Genomic DNA, 27869 nt, shown 5'->3' with positions numbered 1-27869 from the left:
AAGAATAAGGGTGGAAAAATGACATATAAATCATGGCACAAGGTTTGGTGATTTTATTGATATTGGCATCAAATCCTATCACAGTATTTTAGAGTGTTTCTACTATATATGCATCTACACAATCCCTTATAATTTACCATCGATATATTTTCACAAATGTCATATTTCACAAAGTCTTAAGAAATTACATAGTAGTAGAAAAATTACTGTATGTCGGAATATTAAACCCACCCAAATAAAAGATAAAATGTATCTTTAAAAAAAATAGTTTGTTCACTTGTTTATACAGACTCAGTTAACAAACTGGGACCAATAGTACGAATGTCATGTTTTTGTTTCCACCATGTTGTGTGAAAGGTGTTTGATCTATTCATCCATTACTCTGCAAAGACCCAAGTCTGCCATGACCTGGTTACTCTGCCATGACCTGGTTCATTTTGCCGGACCTTACGCAATATCTCACTTCAGATGCTTTCTCTGCATTCTGACATGAGACAGCAAGATTGACCGGTAATTCTAATAATTCTAGGTAGGGTTTTCTGGGCCAAACAGAATGAATGAACAAAATCTATTTTTTCACACCAAGACTTCCCAGAACCAGTGCTTCTACGTCTCATCAGCGCTACATACAGGAAATAGTGTGTGTTTTGGAAACACTTGCCCACATCGCCCTCCCAAGAAAAAGGCATGGGGTGGATTATGTTCTGTACTATACTTTTCTAAGCCACTCAGACCAAGCAAAGGGTCACATAAGCCTCTGTTACACAACGGGAAGTATTTGTATTGTTTATGTCAGGACCTTGAGTGACTGGCTGGACCTGCTTATCTCTAGTCCTATAGGGATGGTGGCTGAGAGAGGGGGTCAGTGTCTCTACAGGGGGCCAGTGTCTCTGTCTAGGAGGTTGTGGCCCCAGGCTGGTATCTCCATGTCCCCCAGGGGTCTGTCCTGCTCTGACTGCTTGGCCAGGAGGGAATTCTTCTGGGCCTTGGTCATGGGGAGATCCTCTGATGGCGTGGTGAGGATGGACAGTCTCTGAGGAATAAGAGAGAGGACAGAGAAGCATTTCAAAGACAGACCACCAAAGAAATGAGACATACAATAACTGGTGATGTTTGCAGAACGTTGATTGTTTTTCTTATTTTCTTAGTTGGTAGAAGAAACAACATCATCAGTGTGTATTGGGGAGTAAACAGGGTTTGGGTTATGGTTCTGGTCATTGTATAAATAGATACATAGCTAGCGATAACAACACAAGTGGTACCTGCCACCTTTTAAAAGATCTGAAGTTTTGGAATTGATAGTGAGAAATTAACCATGGCCTCTCATGACCATTGCTCTATCTTTGGAGGATGTCCTCAAAGACTTAGCCTCTATCGTCGACCTACGTAACTAGATATAGCTAGGCTACCTATGATATAATGCTTGATTTTTTTGTTGCTTATGGACCACTTTGAGATACTTTTCTGTTTTGAAACTCCAGTGCTTGACTTGGGCTGAGACAGTTGCCGGTACTCATGTTTGGTGTCGGTACTGTTTACATTTAGGTGCATGAGCTCCACAATACTTTTGAGCTAATATTGTAAAAGAGGAACAGGAGCTCAAGCTGTTAAACATTTTAGTTGCCGGTACTCAGCTCCGGAGAGCTCCTGCCCAAGTCAAGCAATGTGAAACTCTATAGAAACATAATAAATTATGTCCCTATTTACCTGTCGCAGTGTACCAGGAGTGACGCTCACGATGTACACCATCCATAGAGGAACCATGAGGGTGGAGGAGAGAGTGAACCACCAGCCAACGGCGGAACCCCACCAAGGATACTGAAAGGTGTTGTTGAACTTCAGCGGAGTAAACTTTATCAAGGAGAAGACAAATGTAGCCTAGAACAAAAGATATGGATGGAGGTTGTATAATAAACATTAAAGAACACAATGTATTTTCCGATAGCATTGTACTAATTATAACATTATAGGGCAACAGTGAGGGTTGAGTGAAGACAGAGATGAACAAGATAAGGTTAAGAACAAGGTTATTGTTTCTCCAGTACATTTAGGTCAGGCTTCTGGTGAAGCATTTATAATGGTCTAATATAAAGCATGAGCTGGCGCACACCTAATATGTTCCCTCTGTTGATGATGCTTATCATGCATTATAGTTGAAACAAAAGATTACATGTAACAAACATTTTATGAAATTGGAAACAATTAAATATACATTACTAGTCAAAAGTTTGGACAAACCTAATCATTCAAGGTTTTTTCTTTATTTTTACTATTGTCTTCATTGTAGAATAATAGTGAAAACATCAAAACCATGAAATAACATATATGGAATATATCATGTAGTATCCAAAAAAGTGTTAAACAAAACAAAATATATTTTATATTTGAGGTTCTTCAAATTATTCACCCTTTGCCTTGATGACAGCTTTGCACACTCTCGGTATTCTCTCAACCAGCTTCATGAGGTAGTCACCTGGAATGCATTTCAATTAACAGGTGTGCCTTGTTAAAAGTTAATATGTGGAATTAATGCATTTAAGCCAATCAGTTGTGTTGTGACAAGGTAGGGGGAATGAGGAATGCTTGTATAAGCATTCCTCATGAAGCTGGTTGAGAGAAATCCTAGAGTGTGCAAAGCTGTCATCAAGGCAAAGGGTGGCTACTTTGAAGAACCTAAGATCAAAAATATATTTTTATTAGTTAACACTTTTTTTGGTTACTACATGATTCCATATGTGTTATTTCATAGTTGTGATATCTTCACTATTTTTCTACAATGTAGAAAATAGTAAAAAGAAAGAAAAACCCTTGAATGAGTAGATGTGTTCCAACTTTTGAGTGCTACTGTATATTTGAAATGAAATTAAGCAGTAATGTATGTTAATGTTAGTCCTATGCTAGTGCTAATGGTAACAAAAGCCTAATATATTCAATATGCTGTAAACTATTGTCTCCTAATAGTTTCACTTAATTCATTCTAATCAACCTAATACTTATTACACACCCCTCACTATTGTCATTAGTTGCACTAATTGCACTGTTTTGTCTACATAACCTGGTTCAATCATTCATAACATTACCCTGAAGAAGGAACAATGATGTCGAAACGTTGGTGTCGAACCCAATAATTTACAGTAAGTTTATACATAGAGTGTGCGACTCTCTTTGTTTTTATAGAAGCATTTATAATGAACATAAAGTTAGGATTATCTACTTTACATAGGTTACACATAGGCGTCCATTTGATTTATATTTCTCTGTATTGTCATCTTAACTTCTGGTTTTCTGTAAATCACTTGTATTACTGGGACWTRAACGTCATGTTTACTATAAKTARAATTGGAAAAATAACAARTWAATTRGCTGTTGAGGGTGGGGTGTAAATAAATAAAACTTACAGTGCAGATGACTGGAGTGACATACTTCAAACAGTACTTAATGATGGGTAATGGTCGATAACCGATCATGTCTTCTATATTATCGTACAGACGGTCTGCACCTGTGGAGTAAACATATCAACAGGGACTCAAAATAACAGCAGTCAATAAAAGAGTTTGGTCAGTTGGTCTGTCAAATACCCAGTTGGTCTGTCTGATACCCAGTTGGTCTGTCAAATACCCAGATAACATTCTCAAACCACCAAGTGACAGACAGGTTCAAACAATTGCAGATTAGGAAACCTGTACAACAGCTCTAACCAGGGTTTCCCAAACTCGGTCCTGGGCCCCCAACAGCTGATTCAAATAACCAACTCATCATCAAGCTATTATTATTTGATTCAGTTGTGTAGTGTTATGGCAAAAAACAAAACATGCACCCAGAGGTGGGCCCCAGGACCGAGTTTAGGAAACACTGGTCTAAGGTACCTGTATTTATTTGTTTCGAAAAATCGAAAAATATAAAAAGAGGACCAGTGTCACGTGTACTCTCTCTCCGACTCTCTAGGTCACCAAGTCCGCTCATTATTATGCACACCTGTCACCATCGTTACGCGCACCAGCACCTCATCAGACTCACATGCACTTCATCACCTTCCTGATTACCTTCCCTATATCTGTCACTCCCTTTGGTTCCTTCCTTAGGTGTTACTGTTTCTGTTCCAGTGTTCATGTCTGTACGCTACCCGTCTTTCTTGTTTTGTTCTATGTTCATTTAGTTATTAAATTCACTCCCTGAACTTGCTTCCCGACTCCCAGCGTACATGTTACAACCAGAACCTGTGATGTGAATCATCAAGGACTCAGGACTATAAGGTTCTACCTGCAAAATGTATAGTTTTAAGATAATGAGTATTTTTAAGTACCAGATCTCAGAACTGTTTTGTGATGTCCTCCTGTTTTCAAGTATATTCCCTTACTTATGTACAATTATTTGTTATTGACAACCCAGCATTGTGTGATTTGATTGCATGTAGAACCTTATAGCACCAAGTTAAAAGGTGTTTGCATAGATAGAACTTTCCGATTTTTCATTTTTTTCATTGTAAATGTACTTTATCAAAAATCTGACTTATCTCACACGTAAAGGACCACCTAAAGAGCAACTCTATGTGAATAACTCATTTTTGACCAACATGTCAGAACCTTATAATCCCAAAGTAACGAGGTGTCGTTTCACATCAATGTCCAAAGTGGCAATGTCTGCCAGAGGAACAACTTGGATAATGCCAAAAACACCTTGAACAGAAAGCTGACCTGCAATTAGGGTTTCTGTGATTGATTATCTGGGATTGATGGAATGGGGCCATGCAGGGTCTTTTACAGCTCCTTGTTATCAGGTTCCGACTCAATTGAAGTTGACATTTAAAATGGTTAAGGTCAGGGTTTAAGGTATGATAGCACTGACCATATTTTACTATTATCTTTTCAGAACACCTACAATGATAGTGGTAACATTTAATAACTTACATGAAAATGCCTTCATAAATGTTTGTAATATAATACAAGTTTTAGATAGCTGGATAAACTAACTTACCTAGCAAACTATAACATGGTAGCTGACATGGGCTAATTGCGTGACTGTCAGTGACTGACATAACAAGAGGAAAACTGCGGATGCACTACCACATTTCAAAATGTCACATTGTGTATTCTACTATCTTAACTAACAGTAAGTTGAGACCCCGACTGGCATCGAACAAAAGTGGTTGCGGGCCCTAAGCGGCTGCTTATACCTAGAAARGGCACTGGGAGTAGGCCGGGCTAACTCACCATAAACCCAGCTGATACACACTGACTGTAGTATAGCGAAGAGAAGCAGAGTCATCCCACTGCAGGCATAGTAATCAAACAGCTGGAAGATATACAGGCCTCCCTGCAAATAGAGGGGTAGAAAGAGAAAGAAAGTATAAGGTCTTACTGAGCACAACAATAAGACTATAATCTACCTCCAGAGTCTACAAAACACTCAGACAATGATCGTAGGTGTGTCCAGCACCGAAATCGCTTACGGAACAAGTGGAATCAACCAACAATTATGCGGAACGAGGAGGTATGTTGAAACACAGGGATATGTTGAAACAGATCACTTGGGAGGTAGATTATTGATCATATATCTCGTTACTGTCATGATTGATCTAATAACGATGGCCTTGAAATTCTAGATTTTATATCCTATATCCTTATAGAACGATGACTTCAAATGACCTCTCACCTCTGTGACCATGACCAGGCCGATGAAGAAGCTACCCACACTGATGATGAGGAGGAGGATTTTACGCCGATGGCCAACCAGGAAGAAGGGGGGATTCATGTCTGAGATGGCTGTCACCAAAGCCTCCAGACCTACAAACTGAAGGAGAGATGATGGGGAAGGTCAGTGGAAACTCTGTTCTTTGAAATACTAGCTACTCCTTCACAATTTCACATCCATTCGTTTAGTGATGATTGTAGCATCTATTGTAGGTTATGTAATTATCCTTCACTAAGGAAATATTCCGTAGACCTTCAGGGCCACTCTAACACACCTCACTGTCTAACCCCAGTAGGATTATCATGATGAAGAATAAGATGGCCCAAAGCTGGGGTAATGGCATCATGGCCACGGCACGAGGGTAGGCGATGAATGCCAGGCCAGGACCTGTATGCAGCAACACAGGTAAACTCATTACTGAACTCTCAGAGGCAGAGGGAATAGTTAGATCCTTGAAATGCTAAGAAACCTGTCTTGTAACAAAGCACAACTTAAAAGGGTATGTTAGTTTGTTTGTTTGTGCATTTGTTACATTTTTTATTCATTAATATCTCACTGCTGCAACACTTACCTGATTCGGCCACCGTTGAGATGTCTGTCCCTTGTTCATAAGCCATGAAGCCCAGAACAGAGAAGATCGCAAAACCGGCCACAAAGCTGGTTCCACTGTTCAAAAGGCACAGGTACACACAGTCCCTAAAAAGAGATTCACTTCCCTGTTAGTCACAACACGAAGGCATCCAAATGACCTACAATATGGAGATCATCAAACTTTCCAGATACCCTACCATTTCTACAACCCAACCTCCAAAGAATTATGTGCACAGGGGACGTTTTTGCAGGCAAGAGAAAACGTTCTGCCAGCACATTTTATCTAGTGTCGTGATGTTGTTTTGATTAATTTGATGACTGCTGTTCATCGAATAATTAACTTAACTTAATTATTAACTCAGCAACTGGGCACCATGGGAAAGTTTGGTTTTATTGAGGTTCCATTTCCCAAATTAACTCAAAGATTGTCAGTATATTGATTTTACAACAGTCGCTAATTCATTAATTTCCTCTACAGTCTCGTCCTGAATATCGCATAATCTGTGAATCTGCACAAACCCGAGTCCCACTAAATAAGTCTGTACCACACCAATTGAGTTGATTATTTATTTACTAACAAGCTAAAAGATAATATAAGATACACAAACACACAGTCTAGGCTATTGATTAGAACTTAGTACAATGAAACAGGTCCCTAGCAGGTCAACACAGTATGGCACGTGTTACACAAAATGGGGATTTAAAAAGAGAGAATGCACAAGAAAAAGGCACTTTTGGGAACATTTGTAAACTATGCTAAGTTTAGCCCTAACCTTGCCCCGAATTGCCGCTCTTATGGGTCAGAATATAATTATGTAATTACGTGTCGAAGGTCTCCGGTGGGGTAGCTCCTCGTGGACCGAGTTCTTCCTTCTCCTCTGATGTTACCGGGTGTAAGTCTCTGATTGTCCACACGATGTAAGTGTCCTTTGTCTTAGTGGTCTGTTTCCTCGCACTTGTTCTGAAAAGGGGTCTTCTGAGGATGGCTAATTAGCGTATAGGTGGTTCCAGCGTGGGAATGAAAGCAGTGTAGACACAAGATTCCTTGGAGAGTGGTAACCGGGTGGTCCTGCTTGAATTCACCCTCTTAGACACAGCTACTCATCTGTAGCATAGATTAAGAGGTTCCTTTGTCTTCTTCGACCTCGTGTTGCGTTTTGCATTTGCGACTACTGTACCTAAGACCATGACCCTGGTCACCTAGTCTGCTATGTAAATTCTTAACTCACATGTTTAATATCCCCGGGTCAGAATGGGGCGTTTCCGTCTTATGGCAAGTTCTCTGGGCGTCGATAGTTACGAGGCAAGGTCTGGATTTTACTCAGATCCAATTTAGACAACTAACTTCACATTTCACCTTTACAAAAACATTCTATTTCATCTGGAGATTTTCCACATAACGTACAGTATGTAAACATCATGTACATATTATGAAAACTCTTCAAGTTACAATGTTTCCTTTATAACGTCGTAATTTAACTTTTAATAACATAACAAAAGCGACACTCATTTTCATATTCCATTTATCGTCATTACCCCCATTTTGACTGACGAACCATATTGTCCCAAAGTCCATTTATTGTATGTTACTGTTCTGAGGTAGGTTCTCCATAGGCCCATCATACATTCCATTCCTCCACTGTTTGTGTAATTCATTCTTCCACTCACTTGTAACAGTTGTTGTCATATTTGTTGTAGCTGCCAAGAGCAGTCAGACAGCCGAGGCAGATAGCATAGGAAAAGAAGATTTGTGTTCCAGCATCCATCCACACCTGTGAGACACACCAGAGAGAGACACAATAGTCTTCATAGTTTCACAATTATGATATACTAGTCTCATCCCAGGGTGTTAGAGGTGAATTCAAATGGTACCTATTTTGACCTTGCAATAATAAGTCAACAGGAAATGCATTTGCTTTGAAATTCAGAGTTATTTTTTTTATTAGGTATTGATATTGTAACGAATCTGATGCTCTTAAAACCACAAACTGTTGCACCAAGGGAGTTATGTTTATTGTGTCAGTGGTAATGGTTGCTGCCCTCGGTCATTTTGACCAGGGTTCAAACACCGGCAGAGACGTTACCATTTATCCCCCACGAATCACTACAGTATGTACTGATAGTTTTTGTTACACCTGAACACAAATTATACAGTGAAGTGTGTTCCTACCTGTGGGTCCGTGAGGCGGGCTGGGTCTGGGTAGAGGTAGAACTTGATACCATCTATTGCCCCCGGCAGTGTGAGTCCACGGACCAGCAACACCACCAGCATCAGATAGGGGAAGGTGGCAGTGAAGTAGACCACCTGAAGGGAGGGGGGACCAGACCAGCGTTACATTCACTCAGTCTATGGCTCATCCTAACAACTCTACAGTATTCATGGTGTCATCAGGTTGAATGGCAGAGATCCCACCTCACCTTCCCAGTAGACTTCACTCCTTTCCAGACACAGAAGTAACAGAGAATCCATGACAGTAGAAGACACAGAGCCAGCTCCCAGCGAACACTGCCTAAATTGTTTGGACTGTCTGTGAGATTCAAAACTCTTCTCCTGAAAATAATATTTTGAGTTACAATCCCACCACTTGCTTTTCACCATTCTCTCTGCGCCTCCTAAGGCAAATAGCCATATTTTCCATCTGTAAGGACTTAATAAGGAGTTGATAAATTGGAATGATTTTGTATACTCACTCCCAGAACTCTCTCACTGGCGACGTTGCGTTTCCTGCTACTGTCCAATTTAGATGTCCCACTACTCTTCTGTCAAACTCCATGCAGGTTGCTGGTTAGGAGGAAATTAGACAATAACAAGCATGTCTCAGAACTGTCTGAATCTTTCCTGGATAAGGAGACATTTACAAAAATAAAACATTAATCAACTCACTTGTCAAAATCGTAATATCTCAGTTTGAAGTAATGTCCTAACATTTAAGATACTACAGTATCTATCATTTGGGCATGACAAAGTTATGTCAACGTCAACATGTCTACACACTGAAGTTAACCTGGTCCCAGATCTGTTTGTGTTCTTTGCAATGCCAACTCCATTGCTGGCCTTGTCAATCCAAACAGGTTTGTTATGACAATGAGTGACAAGCAGTTGGTATGACAGCACAAGCAGACTGGCACTCAGGCTATACTGAAGTACATACCTGTGTTCCAGCTGTTTCTACAACTGGCCCAGGGGAGCTCAGAGCTGAATGAGGAGAAGAGGTAGAAGAAGGCCCAGGCTAGAATGATGATGTAATAGATGCTGGAATATAGAACCACCACCTGACTACCATAACCCAGTCCTGAGGAGGAAGACGAGGAGGAGGAGGAGGAGAAGGAGGAGGGGGAGATTTTACAGACAAACATGGAGATGTAAATGGAAAAAAGGCTTCTTCTAAGAAATATATGTGACATATGTTTATATCCAATCACATTCTCAACCTAAAACCATAAAAAATATTTAACTGTGTTTCTTTTTGATGTGGATTAGACTCCTTTCAAAGTCACCAGCCCCGATTAATAAGTTATAGTGCCATTCCAACAAGACAGACATTTGTGAATGCTTGAACACAGGACAAGTGTCCTGAATGCACGTGTCATGTCACTTTAAGCACTGTCACTTACTCTATCATGTAATAGCTCATGAATTAGTGTGAGCCTGAGTAAATCTGTTGATGTTTAATCCAAGCTTCATCCAATAACTTGAGTGAAATGTCTTGTTACTTTTACCCCTTTTTCATATTTGAAGTTATATCAGGTCAGAAACAGACCAGTCATCCAACAATTAATCTAAAATGTATCCTGATATTGTTTCAAACTGGTGAAGCAATGTGATTAAAATCATAGTGGATTGACTTTTACAAATACAATAGCGCAATATTATTTACCGAAGGAAAAGCCTGCATGTACTGTGCATATATTGTACCTATTATGGCTAATTGTCTGGCCCTATATGTCACCCTCAACCAGCACATTCTTGACAAAGGCTCCAGACAGAAACCTTGAGTTTATGTGCTGAATACAAATTTAAATCATATTGACATTGCTTTGGATTATAGTGCTACTTTCTCAAGTTTGGATATTGCAGCTAGGAGTTTTCCTGAGTTCAAATACAACAAAGACAAAGTTAAGTCTGCAGTGCCTCTGACTGTTATCTTTTCTTTACTGAAGGCTATTGTCACGTTCCTGACCTGTTTTTCCTTTTTTATTTTTTTATTTAGTTGGTCAGGGCGTGAGTTGGGGTGGGTTGTCTATGTGTTATTTTCTATGTTGGGGTTTTGTGTTCGGCCTGGTATGATTCTCAATCAGAGGCAGCTTTCAATCGTTGTCCCTGATTGAGAATCATACTTAGGCAGCCGGGGTTCACGTGTGTGTTTGTGGGTGATTGTTCTTGTGTCAGTGTTCCGCCACACAGGACTGTCACGGTAGTTATTTTGTATCGCATATTGTTTTTGTTAATTATTAAATCACTATGGAAACTAGCCACTCTGCGTATTGGTCCGATCCGTCTCGCCTCTCCTCGTCCGAGGAGGAGGATTACGACTGCCGTTACAGCTATAGCCTTTCTTCCTTCTAGTTATCAGGCTTTCATGTCTATTTCACCAAGATGGCAACCATTTTAGGAAGTAAATGCTATCTATGGTCAGACAAACACTGACAATTGAATTCCTAATATGGATGCAATACGTACAACAAGACCCTGTGGCCGCATTCATAAAGCATTCATATAGCATACCAGTAGGATGGCTGATCTAGGATCAGATTAGCCTTTTAGATCATAATGACTAAGCTTATATGGACAGAGGGGACCTGATTCTAGATCAGCAGTCTTACTCAATGACGCTTTATAAATATGAGCCCTGATATTTACCTTCAAACAGGGGGCAGATCTTCCTCCAGCAGGTGATGCTGCCCTGCGTGGTGTACTGGCCCAGGGAGGTCTCCAGGAGAAAGAGTGGAATGCCACAGGTGAACAGAAAGAGCACATAAGGGATGAAGAACACCCCTTATGAACAACACAAGTTAAACCACTGCCGAAATTGTTTCAACCCCTATTACTAGCCTGTTCAACCTCAACCTCTCTTTCGTATCGTCTGAGATTCCCAAAGATTGGAAAGCTGCCGCGGTCAGCCCCCTCTTCAAAAGAGGTGACACTCTAGATCCAAACTGCTACAGACCTATATCTATCCTACCCTGTCTTTCTAACGTCTTCGAAAGCCAAGTTAACAAACAGATTAACGACCATTTCGAATCCCACCGTACCTTCTCCGCTATGCAATCTGGTTTCAGAGCTGGTCATGGGTGCACCTCAGCCACGCTCAAGGTCTTAAACGACATCATAACCGCCATCGCTAAGAGACATTACTGTGCAGCCGTATTCATCGACCTGGCCAAGGCTTTCGACTCTGTCAATCACCACATTCTTATTGGCAGACTCGACAGCCTTGGTTTTTCAAATGATTGCCTCGCCTGGTTTACCAACTACTTCTCAGATAGAGTTCAGTGTGTCAAATCAGAGTGCCTATTGTCCGGACCTCTGGCAGTCTCTATGGGAGTGCCACAGGGTTCAATTCTCGGGCCGACTCTCTTCTCTGTATACATCAATGATGTCGCTCTTGCTGCTGGTGATTCTCTGATCCACCTCTACTCAGACGACACCATTCTGTATACTTCTGGCCCCTCTTTGGACACTGTGTTAACTAACCTCCAGATGAGCTTCAATGCCCTACAACTCTCCTTCCATGGCCTCCAACTGCTCTTAAATGCAAGTTCAACTAAATGCATGCTATTCAATCGATCACTACACGCACCTGCCCGCCCGTCCAGCATCACTACTCTGGACGGCTCTGACTTAGAATACGTGGAAAACTACAAATACCTAGGTGTCTGGTTAGACTGTAAACTCTCCTTCCAGACTCACATTAAGCATGCTCCAAACCAAAATTAAATTATAGAATTAGTATCTATATCACAACAAAGCATACTTCACTCATGCTGCCAAACATACCCTCGTAAATCTGACCATCCTACAGCTCGACTTCAGCGATGTCATCTATAAAACAGCCTCCAACACCTACTCAACAATTTGGATGCAGTCTATCATAGTGCCATCCGTTTTGTCACCAAAGCCCCATTCACTACCCACCACTGCAACCTGTATGCTCTCGTTGGCTGGCCCTCGCTTCATTCTCGTCGCCAAACCCACTGGCTACAGGTTATCTACAAGTCTCTGCTAGGTAAAGCTCCGCCTTATCTCAGCTCACTGGTCACCATAGCAGCACCCACTCGTAGCAGGCGCTCCAGCAGGTATATCTCACTGGTCACCCCCAAAGCCAATTCCTCCTTTGGTCGCCTTTCCTTCCAGTTCTCTGCTGCCAATGACTGGAACAAACTGCAAAAATCACTGAAGCTGGAGACTCATATTTCCCTCACTAACTTAGGCACCAGCTGTCAGCGCAGCTCACAGGTCACTGCACCGTGTACATAGCCCATCTGTAAACATCCCATCTATCTACCTCATCCCCATACTGTATTTATTTATTTATCTTGCTCCTTTGCACCCCAGTATCTCTACTTGCACATTCATCTTCTGCACATCTACCATTCCAGTATTTAATTGCTATATTGTAATTACTTCGCCACCATGGCCTATATATTGCCTTTACCTCCCTTATCTTACCTCATTTGCACTCACTGTATATATACTTTTTTGTTTTTATTTTTTTCTCTGCTGTATTATTGACTGTATGTTTTGTTTATTCCATGTGTAACTCTGTGTTGTTGTATGTGTCGAATTGCTATGCTTTATCTTGGCCAGGTCGCAGTTGCAAATGAGAACTGGTCAAATAAAGGTGAAATAAAAAATAAAAAATAAATAAAAATAAAAATAAAAACACAATTAAACATATGGCCCAAGACCATAACTTAATGTTTCACTTCACGAAGCCATCTGAATCACCTCAAATCCCCCTCCCCCACTTCAAGTTTGAGTGCATTTATACCATCCAGAGAAGAGAATGCAAGTATTTCTTATTTATATATATATTTTTAGGGGGTGGACCAGCTTAAATATTGTGGATAGATTGTCACTTCCATTAATGTAATTGTCTGCATCATTTCCAATCCCAATTGGCCGCCTTTCCTTCCAGTTCACTGCTGCCAATGACTGGATCGAATTGCAAAAATCGCTGAAGTTGGAGACTTATATTTCCCTCACTAATTTTAAACATCAGCTATCTGAGCAGCTAACCGATCGCTGCAGCTGTAAATAGCCCATCCAATATGCCTACTTCATCCCCATATTGTTTTTTAAATTTACTTTTCTGCTCTTTTGCACACCAGTATTTCTACTTGCACATCATCATCTGCACATCTATCACTCCAGTGTTAATTTGCTAAATTGTAATTACTTTGCTACTATGGCCAATTTATTGCCTTACATCCTCACGCCATTTGCACACACTGTATATAGACATATCTTTTCTATTCTGTTATTGACTGTACACTTGTATATTCCATGTGTGATTCTGTGTTGTTGTTTGTGTCGCACCGCTTTGCTTTCTCTTGGCCAGGTCGCAGTTATAAATTAGAACTTGTTCTCAACTGGCCTACCTTGTTAAATAAAAGTGAAAAAAAATACATGTATAAAAAAAATCAATATATATATATATATATATTATTCCCCGCAAACCCTACCACCCCTCCCCCAATTTGAGTAAACTAATAAACAATAAAACTTAGGCTTCTACTTCCAGTTTATACATTCTATATACATTTTACAGACACAATCTAATTTACAATAGTTATATATTTTTTATTTTTTTGTCCTGGCCTTCCTCTATTTCTGATGTTTATATTTGCCATATATTTATAACTGTGCTATTTCACAAAACTTCTGAACCTACATACATTTTACAGACCGCATATGTTTTACATTTGTTATCTTGTTGTTATTATTTACACCCTTCAGCTCCATTCAACCCCTCCCATCTATCTCTTAACACCATCCACATTGGATTTCTATTTGCCATATATTTTTCAACTGTACTGTGATGCTTCACAAAAGTACTGAACCTTTCTATTCTCATAGTTTCTACAGATGAGAAATTAAAGATCATTTTTTTTGCTAAAATAATTATTATTTTATTGATCGATTGACTGTGACTTTTCAAATCACCTAGTATTTGCTATCTGCAGTATTAGCTCTAGGTAAATGTTGCAATTCTTCAGCTACATATGGATGGTACCAAAATAAATGATCTAATGACTATCCCCCATATATATAACATTCTATTGGTTGCAAGAATTTAGCAAATTCATTTAAACGGTGTCGTTTTGCGTGTCAATTCATAAACCATGTGCCATGGAATCGGTACATCAGAAATCTCTTCCCAACTATTTTGCAATTTTTATGGCACAGCTGTCAATGTTTTGGTCCTTAAATGAAACTGGTATATATTTTTATTTATCACAATTTTCTTTAACCAATTTTGGTCTTTAATGCAGGGCCGACAGACAAGTTCCTTACTTTATCCCCTTTCCATTTGCCTCTTCCATTTTTGAGGTAATGCTGCAATTACTTGGTTGTAATCTTAGGTAGATCAGACATTTCCACATGTCTGTGTTAGCTGCATGTGTGACATAACTCCACCAGTCCTATTTATGATATAATTCATAAAGATTATACTTTTTTTTTTTATTATCAAAAAACAAAAACAAATCAATTAGTATATTTGAGTTTAACCACAAGAACGCAAGTGTCACGGCCGTCGAAAGAAGTGGACCAAAGTGCAGCGTGGTGAGCGTACAGTTTCTTTTATTTTAGTAAATGTCGCCAACAAAACAAGAAACGAAGAAACAACCGTGAAGCTTACAGGGCTATAGTGCCACTAACAAAGATAACTACCCACAATCCCAAAAGGAAAAAAGGCTGCCTAAGTATGATTCCCAATCAGAGACAACGATAGACAGCTGCCTCTGATTGAGAACCACACCCGGCCAAACACAAAGAAATAGAAAACATAGAAATAAAGAAACTAGAATGCCCACCCTAGTCACACCCTGGCCTAACCAAAATAGAGAATAAAAGCCTCTCTATGGCCAGGGCGTGACAGCAAGTATGTGTTTGTGTGGCTGACGGACTTAGCTACCACCTGAAATGTTAGGGATATTATCGTGGGGTATCTGGGACACGTTCAGTAGCCTAACATCATCGAACATTGCAGATAGAAAGGCCATGAATAGAGTCATTGTGATTCCTAATTCTACATGTCAGAGAGGCATGTTTGTTCTTCATAGCATATTTCTATCAGAGCGTAATAAAACGTTGTACAGTAGTGATGTGCATATCAGTATAGAGATTCTGGAAGCACCTAGAAGGTTTTGGTTCCTTTTGTGCACCCAGYCATGCACTGTTGTTTRTATGATTGTGCCCGCCAGATAACATCTAGCCCTAGTGTGTAAATATCCCTATAATATTATAGCAACCACCGATATGTTTATATCAGGCCATGATTACACATKTCTTAATGATTATTCCATTACCGTCTTGTAATTGTGTGATTTCAATATTAMCCTAAGATATGAAAAGAACAACTCTGTACTGTCTCCACCAKAATGAAGTTAAATGAAGTGACTAGCTCTTTTGCATTGATAATGTAAAWGACAAAGGCTCACCTTGCCATAKATTTAATGTGAGRRTAATTGTATGARCATGTAAAGATGTGATGTGAGACTCACCTCCTCCATTTTTGTAGCACAGATATGGGAACCTCCATACATTCCCCAAGCCTACGATCTGTCCGGCCACAGCCAGGAGGAACTCCAGCTTGCTGGACCACTGTCCCCTGGTCTGGGTGCTTGGSACAGGGACAGGCTGGACCAGACCCATCTCCTGCTGGGAAAGCTTATTGAACCTCAAATTGGGATCATTATGCTTCTCCATAACACTGAGAAAGACAAAGTTGGTTTTATGCGGTGAACACACGTTTATCTAACATAGTCTGTGTGTTATGAAGACAGTATAAGGACACACAGTTAACAGCTACATATGACCAGCTACATATGAACTGCTACATAGGCATACCTACATATGACCAGCTCCATATGACCAGCTACATATGAACAGTTACATATGACCAGCTACATATGACCAGCTACATATGAACAGCTACATATGACCAGCTACAGTACATATGACCAGCTACATATAAACAGTTACATATGACCAGCTACATATGACCTGCTACATATGACCAGCTACATATGACCTGCTACATATGACCAGCTACAGTACATATGACCAGCTACATATAAACAGTTACATATGATGAGCTACATATGACCTGCTACACATGACCAACTATATATGAACAGCTACAGTACATATGACCAGCTACATATAAACAGTTACATATGAACAGTTACATTTGACCAGCTACATATGACCAGCTACATATGAACAGTTACATATGACCAGCAACATATGACCAGCTACATATGACCAGCTACATATGTCCAGCTACATATGAACAGCTACATATGACCAGTTACAGTACATATGACCAGCTACATATGACCAGCTACATATGACCAGCTACGTATGAACAGCTACATATGACCAGCTACAATACACATGACCAGCTACATATGAACTGTGTGGGAGCAAAATTGCAGGATCATGTTATAATACTGTAATTGCAACAAATGGTTGTTTTATGCAACATAATAGAGGGTTGTTTTAACTCTATTGTGTGTGTGGGAACTGAAAGTGGGCCTCTGGGAGATTTAACACTGACAGGAGATTCACAATGTCTTTGGGTGATACCCATTCCAGAGCATTAGTTAATGTTTCTGTTCTATAAGGTACCAGGGAGAGATGGCTCGGGGCCAGACCCGGGTTTATACACAATGAGAACAGTTTTTACAGCAGATACTGTCTGCTGTGAATTCTAAGTATTTTTCATACAAATGTTTACCTTGTGACCCATTCCATACATCTGTTGTTTGTCATATAGACTGAAGGGGGTGTATCTTGGCTATTAAAACTTCTTATGGAACCCTTCGCGCGCCAATCCCTTTAGTGGGATTGATTTGACAACACCCAGTGAAATTGCAGCGCGCCAAATTCAAAAACAGAAATACTCATAATAAGAATTCATAAAACATACAAGTGTTATACATCGGTTTAAACTAACTAACTTAACCTGTTGATGATAGAGGGCGCTATTTACACTTTGGGGGAAAATCGTGCCCAATTTAAACGGCCTCGTACTCAATTCTTGCTCGTACAATATGCATATTATTATTACTATTGGATAGAAAACACTCTCTAGTTTCTAAAACCGTTTGAATTTTGTCTGTGAGTAAAACAGAACTCATTTGGCAGCACACTTTCTGACCAGGAAGTGGAAAGTCTGAAAATGATGCTCTGTTCAAGGGCCTGCCTATAAATGGTTATGATACGTATGAGTATACATGCACGTCATACACCTTCCCCTAGATGTCAAGAGGAAGTGAGAGAAGAAATGAAGTGATTATCTTGGTCTGAGGTGGAATAAATCCTCTTGGAATGACGTGTCCGCCATTTCCTGTTTTCTGGAAAGCGCGAAGATGGACCTGGAATTGCCTTCTGAAAAGCTGTCGTTATAGGCGACTACTATCTCCGGCTTTGATTTTATTTGATAAATGTGACAATATCATCGTAAAGTATGTTTTTTCAATATAGTTTTATTAGATTATTGAAAATTTTTCGGGACGTTAGGCGTGTTGCTTTGTCTGTGTTTGTTGACGTTGGAGAGCTTCGCGCCACTCGGCCAGTGTGCTTGCTAATTCAAGAGGGAAAAAGGACGTTCGAAATCCAAACAACGATGGTTCTGGACAAAGGACCCCTTGTACAACATTCTGATGGAAGATCACCAAAAGTAGGACCCATTTTGTGATGCTATTTCATATATCTGTCGAACTGTGTACTAGTAGTTTTGCGCCCAGGTTTTGGCCACTCTCTCGCTATAACATAAGCCTTATGTRGTAATGAAGATATTTTTAGAATTCTAACACTGCGATTGCATTAAGAACTAGTGTATCTATCATTTCCTATACAACATGTATTTTTTTGTAATGTTTATGAATAGCTATTTGGTCAGAATAGGTGAGAGTCTAATAGAAATATCCGCACATTCTGGGAAAAAMATGCTATGTTAGCATAATGGATAACCACTGATTTCAGCTCTAAATATGCACATTTTCGAACAAAACATAAGTGTATGTATAACCTGATGTTATAGGACTGTCATCTGAGGAAGGTTTATGAAAATTAATATATTTTGCTGGTTTATTCGCTAACGCTAACGTGCCTATAGCTATCGCTAACGTGCCTTGATGAATGAATGCGGTTGTGTGGTAGGCTATTGTAGTAAGCTAATATAATGCTATATTGTGTTTTCGCTGTAAAACACTTAAAAAATCGGAAATATTGGCTGGATTCACAAGATGTTTGTCTTTAATTTGCTGTACACCATCGATTTTTCAGAAATGTTTTATGATGAGTATTTAGGTATTTCATGTTGGTCTCTATAATTACTCTGGCTGCRTCGGTGCTATTTCTGACGGTAGCTGTGATGGTAGCAGCAATGTAAAACTGATTTATACCTCAAATATGCACATTTTTCGAACAAAACATAGATTTATTGTGTAACATGTTATAGGACTGTCATCTGATGACGTTGTTTCTTGGTTAGTTTGGTTGGTTCTTGGTTAGTTTGGTTGGTTTCGTGCATGCTACCTGTGCTGTGAAAAATGTCTGTCCTTTTTTGTATTTGGTGGTGAGCTAACATAAATATATGTGGTGTTTTCGCTGTAAAACATTTTTAAAATCGGACATGTTGACTGGATTCACAAGATGTGTATCTTTCATTTGCTGTATTGGACTTGTTAATGTGTGCAAGTAAAATATTTCAAATAAAATGTTTTTGAATTTCGCGCTCTGCCTTTTCAGTGGAATGTGGGAGGAGTTCCGCTAGCGGAACGCCGGGGCTGTAAAGGTTAACTTCTTGTTATTCCAGCCGCAGTGTCAGATTTCAAAAAGGCTTTACAGCAAAATCAGACCATGCGATTATCTGAGGACAGCACCCAGCATACCAACACATGAAAATCAGATTTCAACCAGGCAGGTGCTACACAAAAGTCAGAAATAACGATATAATTCATGCCTTACCTTTGAAGATCTTCTTCTGTTGGCACTCCAAAATGTCCCATAAACATCACAAATGGTCCTTTTACTCGATAAATTGTTTCTTTATATCCCCAAAATGTCAATTTATTTGGCATGTTTGATTCAGAAAAACACTGGTTCCAACTCGCTCAACATGCCTACAAAGTATCTAATAAGTTACCTGTAAACGTTGTCCAAACATTTCAAACAACTTTCCTAATCGAACTTTAGGTATTTTAAAACGTAAATAATCAATACAATTTAAGACGGAATATACTGTGTTCAATTGAGGATAAAATGTAAGTGGAGCAAGTTCCAGGTCACCCGCCCCAAACAAAAAAGTACACTTGGCTTGACTCTCAGAAAGGAAAGGGCTACTTCTTCATTTCTCAAAGGAAAAACATCAACCAATTTCTAAAGACTGTTGACATCTAGTGGAAGCCATAGGAACTGCAAGCATATTTCTATTAAAAGGGATTGCCAAAGAAAATTAATGGAAAACAGATTGAGCTCAACATTTTTTTCCCCTGGATGGATTGTGCTCGGGGTTTCGCCTGCCAAATCAGTTCTGTTATACTCACAGACATTATTCAGTTTTAGAAACTTCAGAGTGTTTTCTATCCAAATCTACTAATAATATGCATATCCTAGCTTCTGGGCCTGAGTAGCAGGCAGTTTACTTTGGGCACGCTTTTCATCCGGACATATAAATACTACCCCCCCCCCAAAGAGGTTACACCTTTGTAGCTTTGTCTCAGGGCTCTCAACGAATCATCTGAGGGTGATTCGTCGACTAGCTATCATTATCGTAGATCACTCAATTGATTCACTTTGTGTGTTGTATTGATTTGCTCCCTTATTAATACGTGAATAAAGATTTAGTTTAAGTATAACTCTGACTTGTGTGATTAGTTTTTGTTCTCATTTGATAGTAAATAAATTAACCACCACATTTGGCAATGAGGATGGTATGTGAATCTTCACTTGGTGACCACTCCTGACGACCTGGGTAAATGGTGCACGAGGGATCCCTCAAACTTGGGATCTCAGGGAGACCACACTTCGGGAACGAAGCAGATTGACCCACCTTTGATCTGAGAGACAGCGAGCCGAGTGGATACCACGTCCCGAACTTAGTTTAAAAAAAGAAAGAGGTGAGTGAAACATGCAGAGTTGAGTTTTTAAGAAAAGCTCTGAGTGTGTATTCCTGTATGAGGGGGGCACCTTGGAGGCGTAAACAGGGCCGAGTCAGTGGAGGATGATCTGAGAGTTAGTCGACTCAAAGACACCTAACATTGGTCAGTTGCGGGCAACCTAGAGCCGTCCTGACACTGAATTGATCACAGAGGGGATTGGTGGGGTCTGTAGGAGTGAGGGGCCAGGGTGACTGTGGATTCTGTGTGAAGCACGGTACCTGGTGAAGCCCTATTGGAAGAAGGACCTCATTCTGAAAAGTGTCTGTGTGACCGTCCAAGTGACCCTCAGAAGTGGTGAATTCCAATTATTTTTAATTTGCTAACCAGGTATGCCCTGGGTTTGGTCATTTAGCGTTAAACATCTAGTATCTGTGTGAACTAGTTTTGGCCATTTAATGTTAAAACATCCGGAATCTGTGACCTGGATGAAAACTAGAATCTGTGCGAACTAGGTAAGACCATTTATGATATAGAATAAGAAAGTAAGGTGCACCTGTAATTGTTTTAAACCTGTACCCCATTTTAGAAGTATTGAAAGATTTAAATGTATGAGTTGCATTATCATAGTAACTAACCATGAGATAGAAATTAGAAAATATTCCTGCAGGTTAAACTCTAATTGATTAGGCATGTTTGGGAATAGCATTGTGTGAATGTGATATGAGAGTTGTGTGAGTGTGTAAATAAGATTTAGACATTTGCATAATAAGATGATTGAAATTTGGTAATAAGAGTTGATATAATGTTATTTTGGGGTTCTGTCCACCACTGCCCATCATAGAATATCTCTGGGTGGCATTGAGAGCGGGATGTTAGCAGCAAGTCTATTGTTTCTGGGAGGCTAGACTTTGCCGTGGTTTCTGGGGGGTTAGAAAACCGTTGAGGATTCCATGACAGGCCGGCCATTGGCCGGGAAACAAAAGTTGGGAGTATGTTTGGAGAGCTGCTTCGTAGCTGTGGAGAGTCCTTGAAAACGCAAATGGAATGGTTGATGTGAGTACCTAAGAAATTCTTACGCTTTATATGGATTCTCTGACGATATGAAAATATGATGAATTGTATGTGTGTATAATCAATTACTGGAGCTTTGATGAAGTAATACTGGGAATATAATGAAAGGCAACTTAAACAAACCATACGTAGGTTTTGAGTTGGTCCCTTTAATGGATCATTTGATAAAGATGAGGTTTTGAGTTGATCCCTTTAATGGATTATTTGATAAAGATGAGGTTTAAGCATTATTAAACTGTCTACAAAGTCTGGGCAATAGTCTCAGAAACTGATTGGAGTGTTACATTTGATTACATTTTAAATAAAACTCCCCTTAAGGCCTGAAAATTCATTTTTTTTCTTCCTAGTATGAGAGGAGTTATTGAATAAACCTTTTTCCATAAAGTTAGAGCGAATTAAGATGGAATCTCGACGTCATTTGTAACGTCAAACAAAGCCTAGGCTATCCATAAAACTAATTATCATTGCGGGATTAATGTGATGTAGTAAAGTAATTGAAATATGTTGCATGAGAAAACATAATCTGATTTTATTGAAAAGTGCAAGATCTGTTTCCTAGTCAATGAATGTCGATTTAACTCATTGACTGCAAATCCATTCCTTTTGCGCATGTGAGAATCTCTACAGAGAAACACTTTGACCATTAATTAAGACTATTTTCTGGGAATTGTGTCGTTATTATGTGCCAGATGTTAAGACTACAAACCATTGTAATTGGGTTATTTGTAGGATTTATTTGTCATTTCAATAGCACTGGTCTATGATATTGACAAAAAATTGAAAGGCTAATTTATTCAACATAGATAGCGAGGCGATTTCGATGTAATACGTTGTCTGTTGCCTAAATGGTCTGCTGGAATAACAAATGAGAATGGAATCGTATTTAAATAACTTAGTTCATTTTTTTTTTTATGGACTGACTGATGTATTTTATAAATTTGGCGCATTACATGTTACTTTTAAAGTCATGTACTTTTCATAAGTAGGAAGCCGAAAGAGAAGAGATAATTGTCAAGTTTGTTTTTAACCTTACGATAGAGGTAAGCGCAGAACGTGGTTTGAGAATGGGTTATATTGTTTTCCTACTGGTAAGAATAGAAGAGTTAGTCGTGCTCGCTGGGCTATAAGGGATGCAGTGGGTCATTTGCAGTGGAGGTCTGAATAGTTGAATCGGAAACTTTCTGTGATTTCGGATTACTCTTGCTGGGTTTTATAGTTTAGGTAACCCCAGTGAATTTGAGCAGGAAGTTAATGTATTCTAACATTATAATCTGTTTCCATTACGTGGAACAATGTCCGGTCATTAAAGTGGATTGCAGTTTTGAGTTTATTTTTTACAGGAACAGTGCACATGAATCAACATTTCAGTAAAAGTGTCAGTTTTAGCCAGCAGGATCATTTTCAACCGCAGTCCCTGGGCAGGTTATCTTCTTATGGCTGCAGGGGCAGTGTTGAGTAGCTTGGATGAAAGGTGCACAGAGGTGCCCATAGTAAACTGCCTGCTCCTCAGTCCCAGTTGCTAATATATGCATATTATTATTCATATTGGATAGAAAACACTCTGAAGTTTCTAAAACTATTTGAATTATGTCTGTGAGTATAACATAACTCATATGGCAGGCAAAAACCTGAGAAGTTCCACTTCCTGTTTGAATTGTTTCTGAGGTGGCAGATTTTCAACCAAGCTCTCATTGAAATCACAGAGAGATATTGATGAGTTTTCACTTCCTACGGCTTCCACTAGATGTCAACAGTCAATAGAACTTTGTCTGATGACTCTAATGTGAAGGGGGGCCGAAGGAGACAGGAATTAGTAATCACTGCCATGAGGTGACCACGCATTGAACATGCGCCTTCACATGAGGAGGACATCCGTTCCACCGCTCTTCTGAAGTCAATCTAATTCTCCGGTTGGAACGTTATTCAAGATGTATGTTAACAACATTCTAAAGATTGATTCAGTACATCGTTTGACATGTTTCTACTGACTGTTACGGAACATTTGGACATTTCGTCACGTTATAGTGGATGCGCTTTGTGACTTTGGAATTGTTTACCGCTAACGCGCTAACCAAAGTAGCTAATTGGACATAAATAACGGACATTATCGAACAAATCAAGCATTTATTGTGGACCTGGGATTCCTAGGACTGCATTCTGATGAAGTTCATCAAAGGTAAGGAAACGTTTATCATGTATTTTCTGGTTTCTGTTGACCCCAACATGGCGGCTAATTTGGCTATTGTTCTGAGCTCCGTCTCAGATTATTGCATGATTTGCTTTTTCCATAAAGTTTTTTTGAAATCTGACACAGCGGTTGCATTAAGGAGAGGTATATCTATAATACCATGTGTATATGTCACGATCGTCTTGCGGTGAGAGATTGGACCAAGGCGCAGCGTGTGAATAATACATCTTCTTTTATTCTTTGAAGAGAGAAAACACGAAACGAACACTAATCACAAACTAACAAAATAACAAAACTGACGACCGTGAAGCTATAAATACAAATAGTGCTGACACAAACACTACACATAGACAATTACCCACAAACACCTAAAGCCTATGGCTGCCTTAAATATGGCTCCCAATCAGAGACAACAATAACCAGCTGTCTCTGATTGAGAACCAAATCAGGCAACCATAGACTTTTCTAAACACCTACACTGAACACAACCCCATACATACTACAAAACCCCCTAAACAATACACACACCCTAAACTAGACAAAACACACAAACATCCCCCATGTCACACCCTGACCTAACTAAACTAATCAAGAAAATATATATAACAAAGGCCAGGGTGTGACAGTATAACTTGTATTATCATCTACATTTATGATGAGTATTTCTGTTGAAACCATGTGGCTATGCAAAATCACTTGATGTTTTTGGAACTAGTGAATGTAACGCGCCGATGTAAACTCAGATTTTTTGTTATAAATATGAACTTTATCAAACAAAATATGCATGTATTGTGTAACATGAAGTCCTATGAGTGTCATCTGATGAAGATAATCAAAGGTTAGTGATTAATTTTATGTCTATTTCTGCTTTTTGTGAAAGCTATCTTTCGCTGGAAAAATGGCTGTGCTTATTGTGGTTTTGTGGTGACCTAACATAATCGTTTGTAGTGCTTTCGCTGAAAAGCATATTTGAAATCGGACAATTCGGTGGGATTAACAACAAGATTACCTTTAAAATGATAATAGACACATGTTTGTTTGAGGAATTTTAATTATGAGATTTCTGTTGTTTGAATTTGGCGCCATGCACTTTCACTGGCTGCTGTCATATCGATTCCGGTAGCGCAAGGTGCAGCCATAAGAAGTTATTAAAAGAGAGGCTGGAATCAAGTATGATGCCTTAAAATGTACTATAATCAGATACCACCTGGAGCTTCTCCCCTGACACATAGACATCTGGCTCAGTAGCATCAGTTGCCCTCTTTGTGAGGAACATGCAGACTGTTTTTTGAGATGCAAACATGAGTCACTGAGCCACTTTGTAACCTGGACCATTACAATAGTGAGTTCTTGTGCAGCTTGTTGCTTGATCTTTGCATGCACATATATCGCTGTATCATCTGCATATGTTTGAACTTTAGACCCAGTACAGACAGAAGACAAATCATGAATGTACAGTATTGACTCTTGGGCGGCATGGTGGCAGGTAGCCTAGTGGTTAGAGCGTTGGGCCAGTAACCGGAAGATTGCTGGATTGAATTCCCGAGCTGACAAGGTAAAAATGTGTTGTTCTTCCCTGAATAAGTCCGTTAACCGCCTGTTCCCCAGGTGCTGAAGACGTGGATGTTGATTAAGGCAGCTCCCCACTTCAGAGGGGTTGGGGTACATGCAGAAGACACATTTCAGTTGAATACATTCAGTTGGACAACTGACTACGTATCCCCCTTTCCCTTGGGGCAAGCCCACATCATAGCTAAGAGTTGGCGACAGTTAGTTTTGACTATTACGCTGCTACGCAAGTCAGTTAAGAACAAATTCTTATTTACAATGACGGCCTACCGGGGAACAGTGGGTTAACTGCCTTGTTCAGAATGACAGATTTTTACCTTGTTAGGTCAGGGATTCGATCCAGAAACCTTTCAGTTACTGGCCCAATGCTCTAACCACTAGGCTACCTATCGCACCGAATGTGAATGCTGAAGGGACATGGATTTGTGTAATGTGAACAAATAAACTCTCTGCATTATGACTTTACAATGGATAGAGGATAGAGGGTGACAGAACTTGAGCACTTAAATGAATAGGAAAAGGGGGCATAATACATCTAATGTATATTACTTGCAAAACTTTTGAAATGTAATGGAGAGTGATAATGTTACATCTAGTTTGACAGATGTATGTTTTTATTACCTCATACCAAAGTCCACTGATTTCAACAGTTTAAAATATGCTGTACTTTATGTAGTATTTCAACATATCAGCATGATCAACAATTGCTAGTTGGATGGACGGTGTCTAATGACTGTGGATTTAATCTTAATAAACTTCAGCCAATGAAATAAGATGTAAATAAAAGCATTCTGTCAAGGCCTCTTTAAGGCCCATAGTGTCACGCCCTGACCATAGATTGCTTTGTATGTTTCTATGTTTTGTTTGGTCAGGGTGTGATGTGGGTGGGCATTCTATGTTTTATGTCTAGGTTGTCTATTTCTGTGTTTGGRCTAGTATGGTTCCCAATCAGAGGCAGGTGTCAGTCGTTGTCTCTGATTGGGAGCCATATTTAGGTAGCCTGTTTTTCTTTGTGTTTTGTGGGTGGTTGTTTCCTGTATCCTGTGTTAGTGTTTTCACCATACGGGACTGTTTCGGGTTGTTTGTTTGTACTTTTGTTATTTCGTTCAGTGTTCAGTTTGATTTATTAAATATTCATTATGGACACTTACCACGCTGCATATTGGTCCGATCCTTGCTACTCCTCCTCAGACAAAGAGGACGAAACCCGTTACACATAGTGTGATTCCATATGTGCTATTTCATAGTTTTGATGTCTTCACTATTATTCTACAATGTAGAAAATAGTAAAAAATAAAGAAAAACCCTTGAATGAGTAGGTGTGTCCAAACTATATTTTACAACACATAAATGACCAGCCATTTATTAAGAAATAACATGCTAATGACACAGTAATTATGTTAAAGTAGTGTACACACATCCAGTGACCTTCAGGTGAGGGTCACGTCAAGAAAATCTGTTACATTTTACAATACAGTGTAAGTACAATATAACAATGAGTAATTACAATACTGTTGCACTAGACTTACAGGAATAATTCCACTGTAATAAGGGCACTGTAATATAAAGTGTTACCAAAACATCTATCTCAAAGCAATTAAGGAAAACTGTAGTGCTCACCATTCTCCATGCTTTGTAGCTGAGCAGTATTCTTCAAGAATTTCCTCTGGATGCCTCTCAACTTCATTCATCACAACGTTTTTCTTGTATTTTTATGATTTGAATGTTGTGCTATAATTGCCTATGTGGACCTACTGTATGGCAGAGCGCTCTGAAAAGACAACACTGAGAAAGATGCTCCTTTATTCTAAATGTTAATAAATTATCTCCATTTCACGATTATGGCCAAAGGTTAGAAATCGCTAAACTGTGTCACTACACAAAACGTTATGTAAGACTGTGATATAGAGGTGATGTTAGTTACTTATAAACAGACCCATTTAGGCTCCTTCACTGTTATCCCCCTAAAACCCCTACCCCCTATAAAAAAACAATCACCTTACTGTTATACTTGTTTTCTTGTACTAATAGGTGTCTTTTTCTACTAGCACTGACTTTGTAATGACTGGTTTTTACAAATACTGTCATATCTAGCAACCTTTAGTTGAATGAGCTGACTGTAAGTGGCTCTGGAGAAGAGTGTCTGATAAATTCTCAAAATGTAAAAATGTAAAATATTGTTAAATTAAAATATATTGAATTTGGCCATCAATGGCCCTTCAATAATTTGGTGCGTGACACCTCTGGTACCATAATAATAGTCTTATTATTATTACAAAAGTATAATCAATGTATGTAGTTCAATCAATATGACTTCACGACAACCATATCCATGTCACAGTTGTAGTGCGTTAGTACCACCAACTGTTCATGCAATGTTACTACAGGTGGTTCTGAGTTCCTTGGTGAGTGAGTGGTGATT

The 27869-nt window shown here is 39.3% G+C and overlaps 1 protein-coding gene across 3 annotated transcripts; it reads right to left on the bottom strand.

The window, feature by feature from the left end:
* Window positions 1-38: 38 nt before the first annotated feature.
* On the bottom strand, window positions 39-27239 carry LOC111963947 (sodium- and chloride-dependent GABA transporter 2-like). Of its 3 annotated transcripts, XM_023987565.2 has the most exons (15): window positions 27068-27238; window positions 16012-16220; window positions 11144-11278; window positions 9435-9575; window positions 8974-9064; window positions 8701-8833; window positions 8453-8587; window positions 7951-8054; window positions 6263-6387; window positions 5966-6078; window positions 5653-5790; window positions 5211-5313; window positions 3399-3499; window positions 1708-1878; window positions 775-1033 (listed from the first exon to the last, which is right to left on the bottom strand). In XM_023987565.2, the coding sequence occupies exons 1-15, from the start codon at window positions 27136-27138 to the stop codon at window positions 872-874; spliced, it is 1932 nt and encodes a 643-aa protein (XP_023843333.1). In that variant the 5' UTR covers window positions 27139-27238; the 3' UTR covers window positions 775-871. The 3 variants fall into 3 exon arrangements, with proteins under 3 accessions (XP_023843323.1, XP_023843339.1, XP_023843333.1); XM_023987555.2 differs by lacking the exon at window positions 3399-3499 and having other exon boundaries at window positions 39-1033; window positions 27068-27239; XM_023987571.2 differs by lacking the exons at window positions 3399-3499; window positions 27068-27238 and having other exon boundaries at window positions 39-1033; window positions 11144-11213; window positions 16012-16102.
* Between the last annotated feature and the right edge of the window lie 630 nt (window positions 27240-27869).

The sequence above is a fragment of the Salvelinus sp. IW2-2015 genome, linkage group LG1, assembly GCF_002910315.2.
Source record: "Salvelinus sp. IW2-2015 linkage group LG1, ASM291031v2, whole genome shotgun sequence".
Classification (NCBI taxonomy): domain Eukaryota; kingdom Metazoa; phylum Chordata; class Actinopteri; order Salmoniformes; family Salmonidae; genus Salvelinus; species Salvelinus sp. IW2-2015.
Note: the sequence above shows the minus strand (reverse complement) of the source record. Positions and strands in the feature narration are given on the sequence as shown.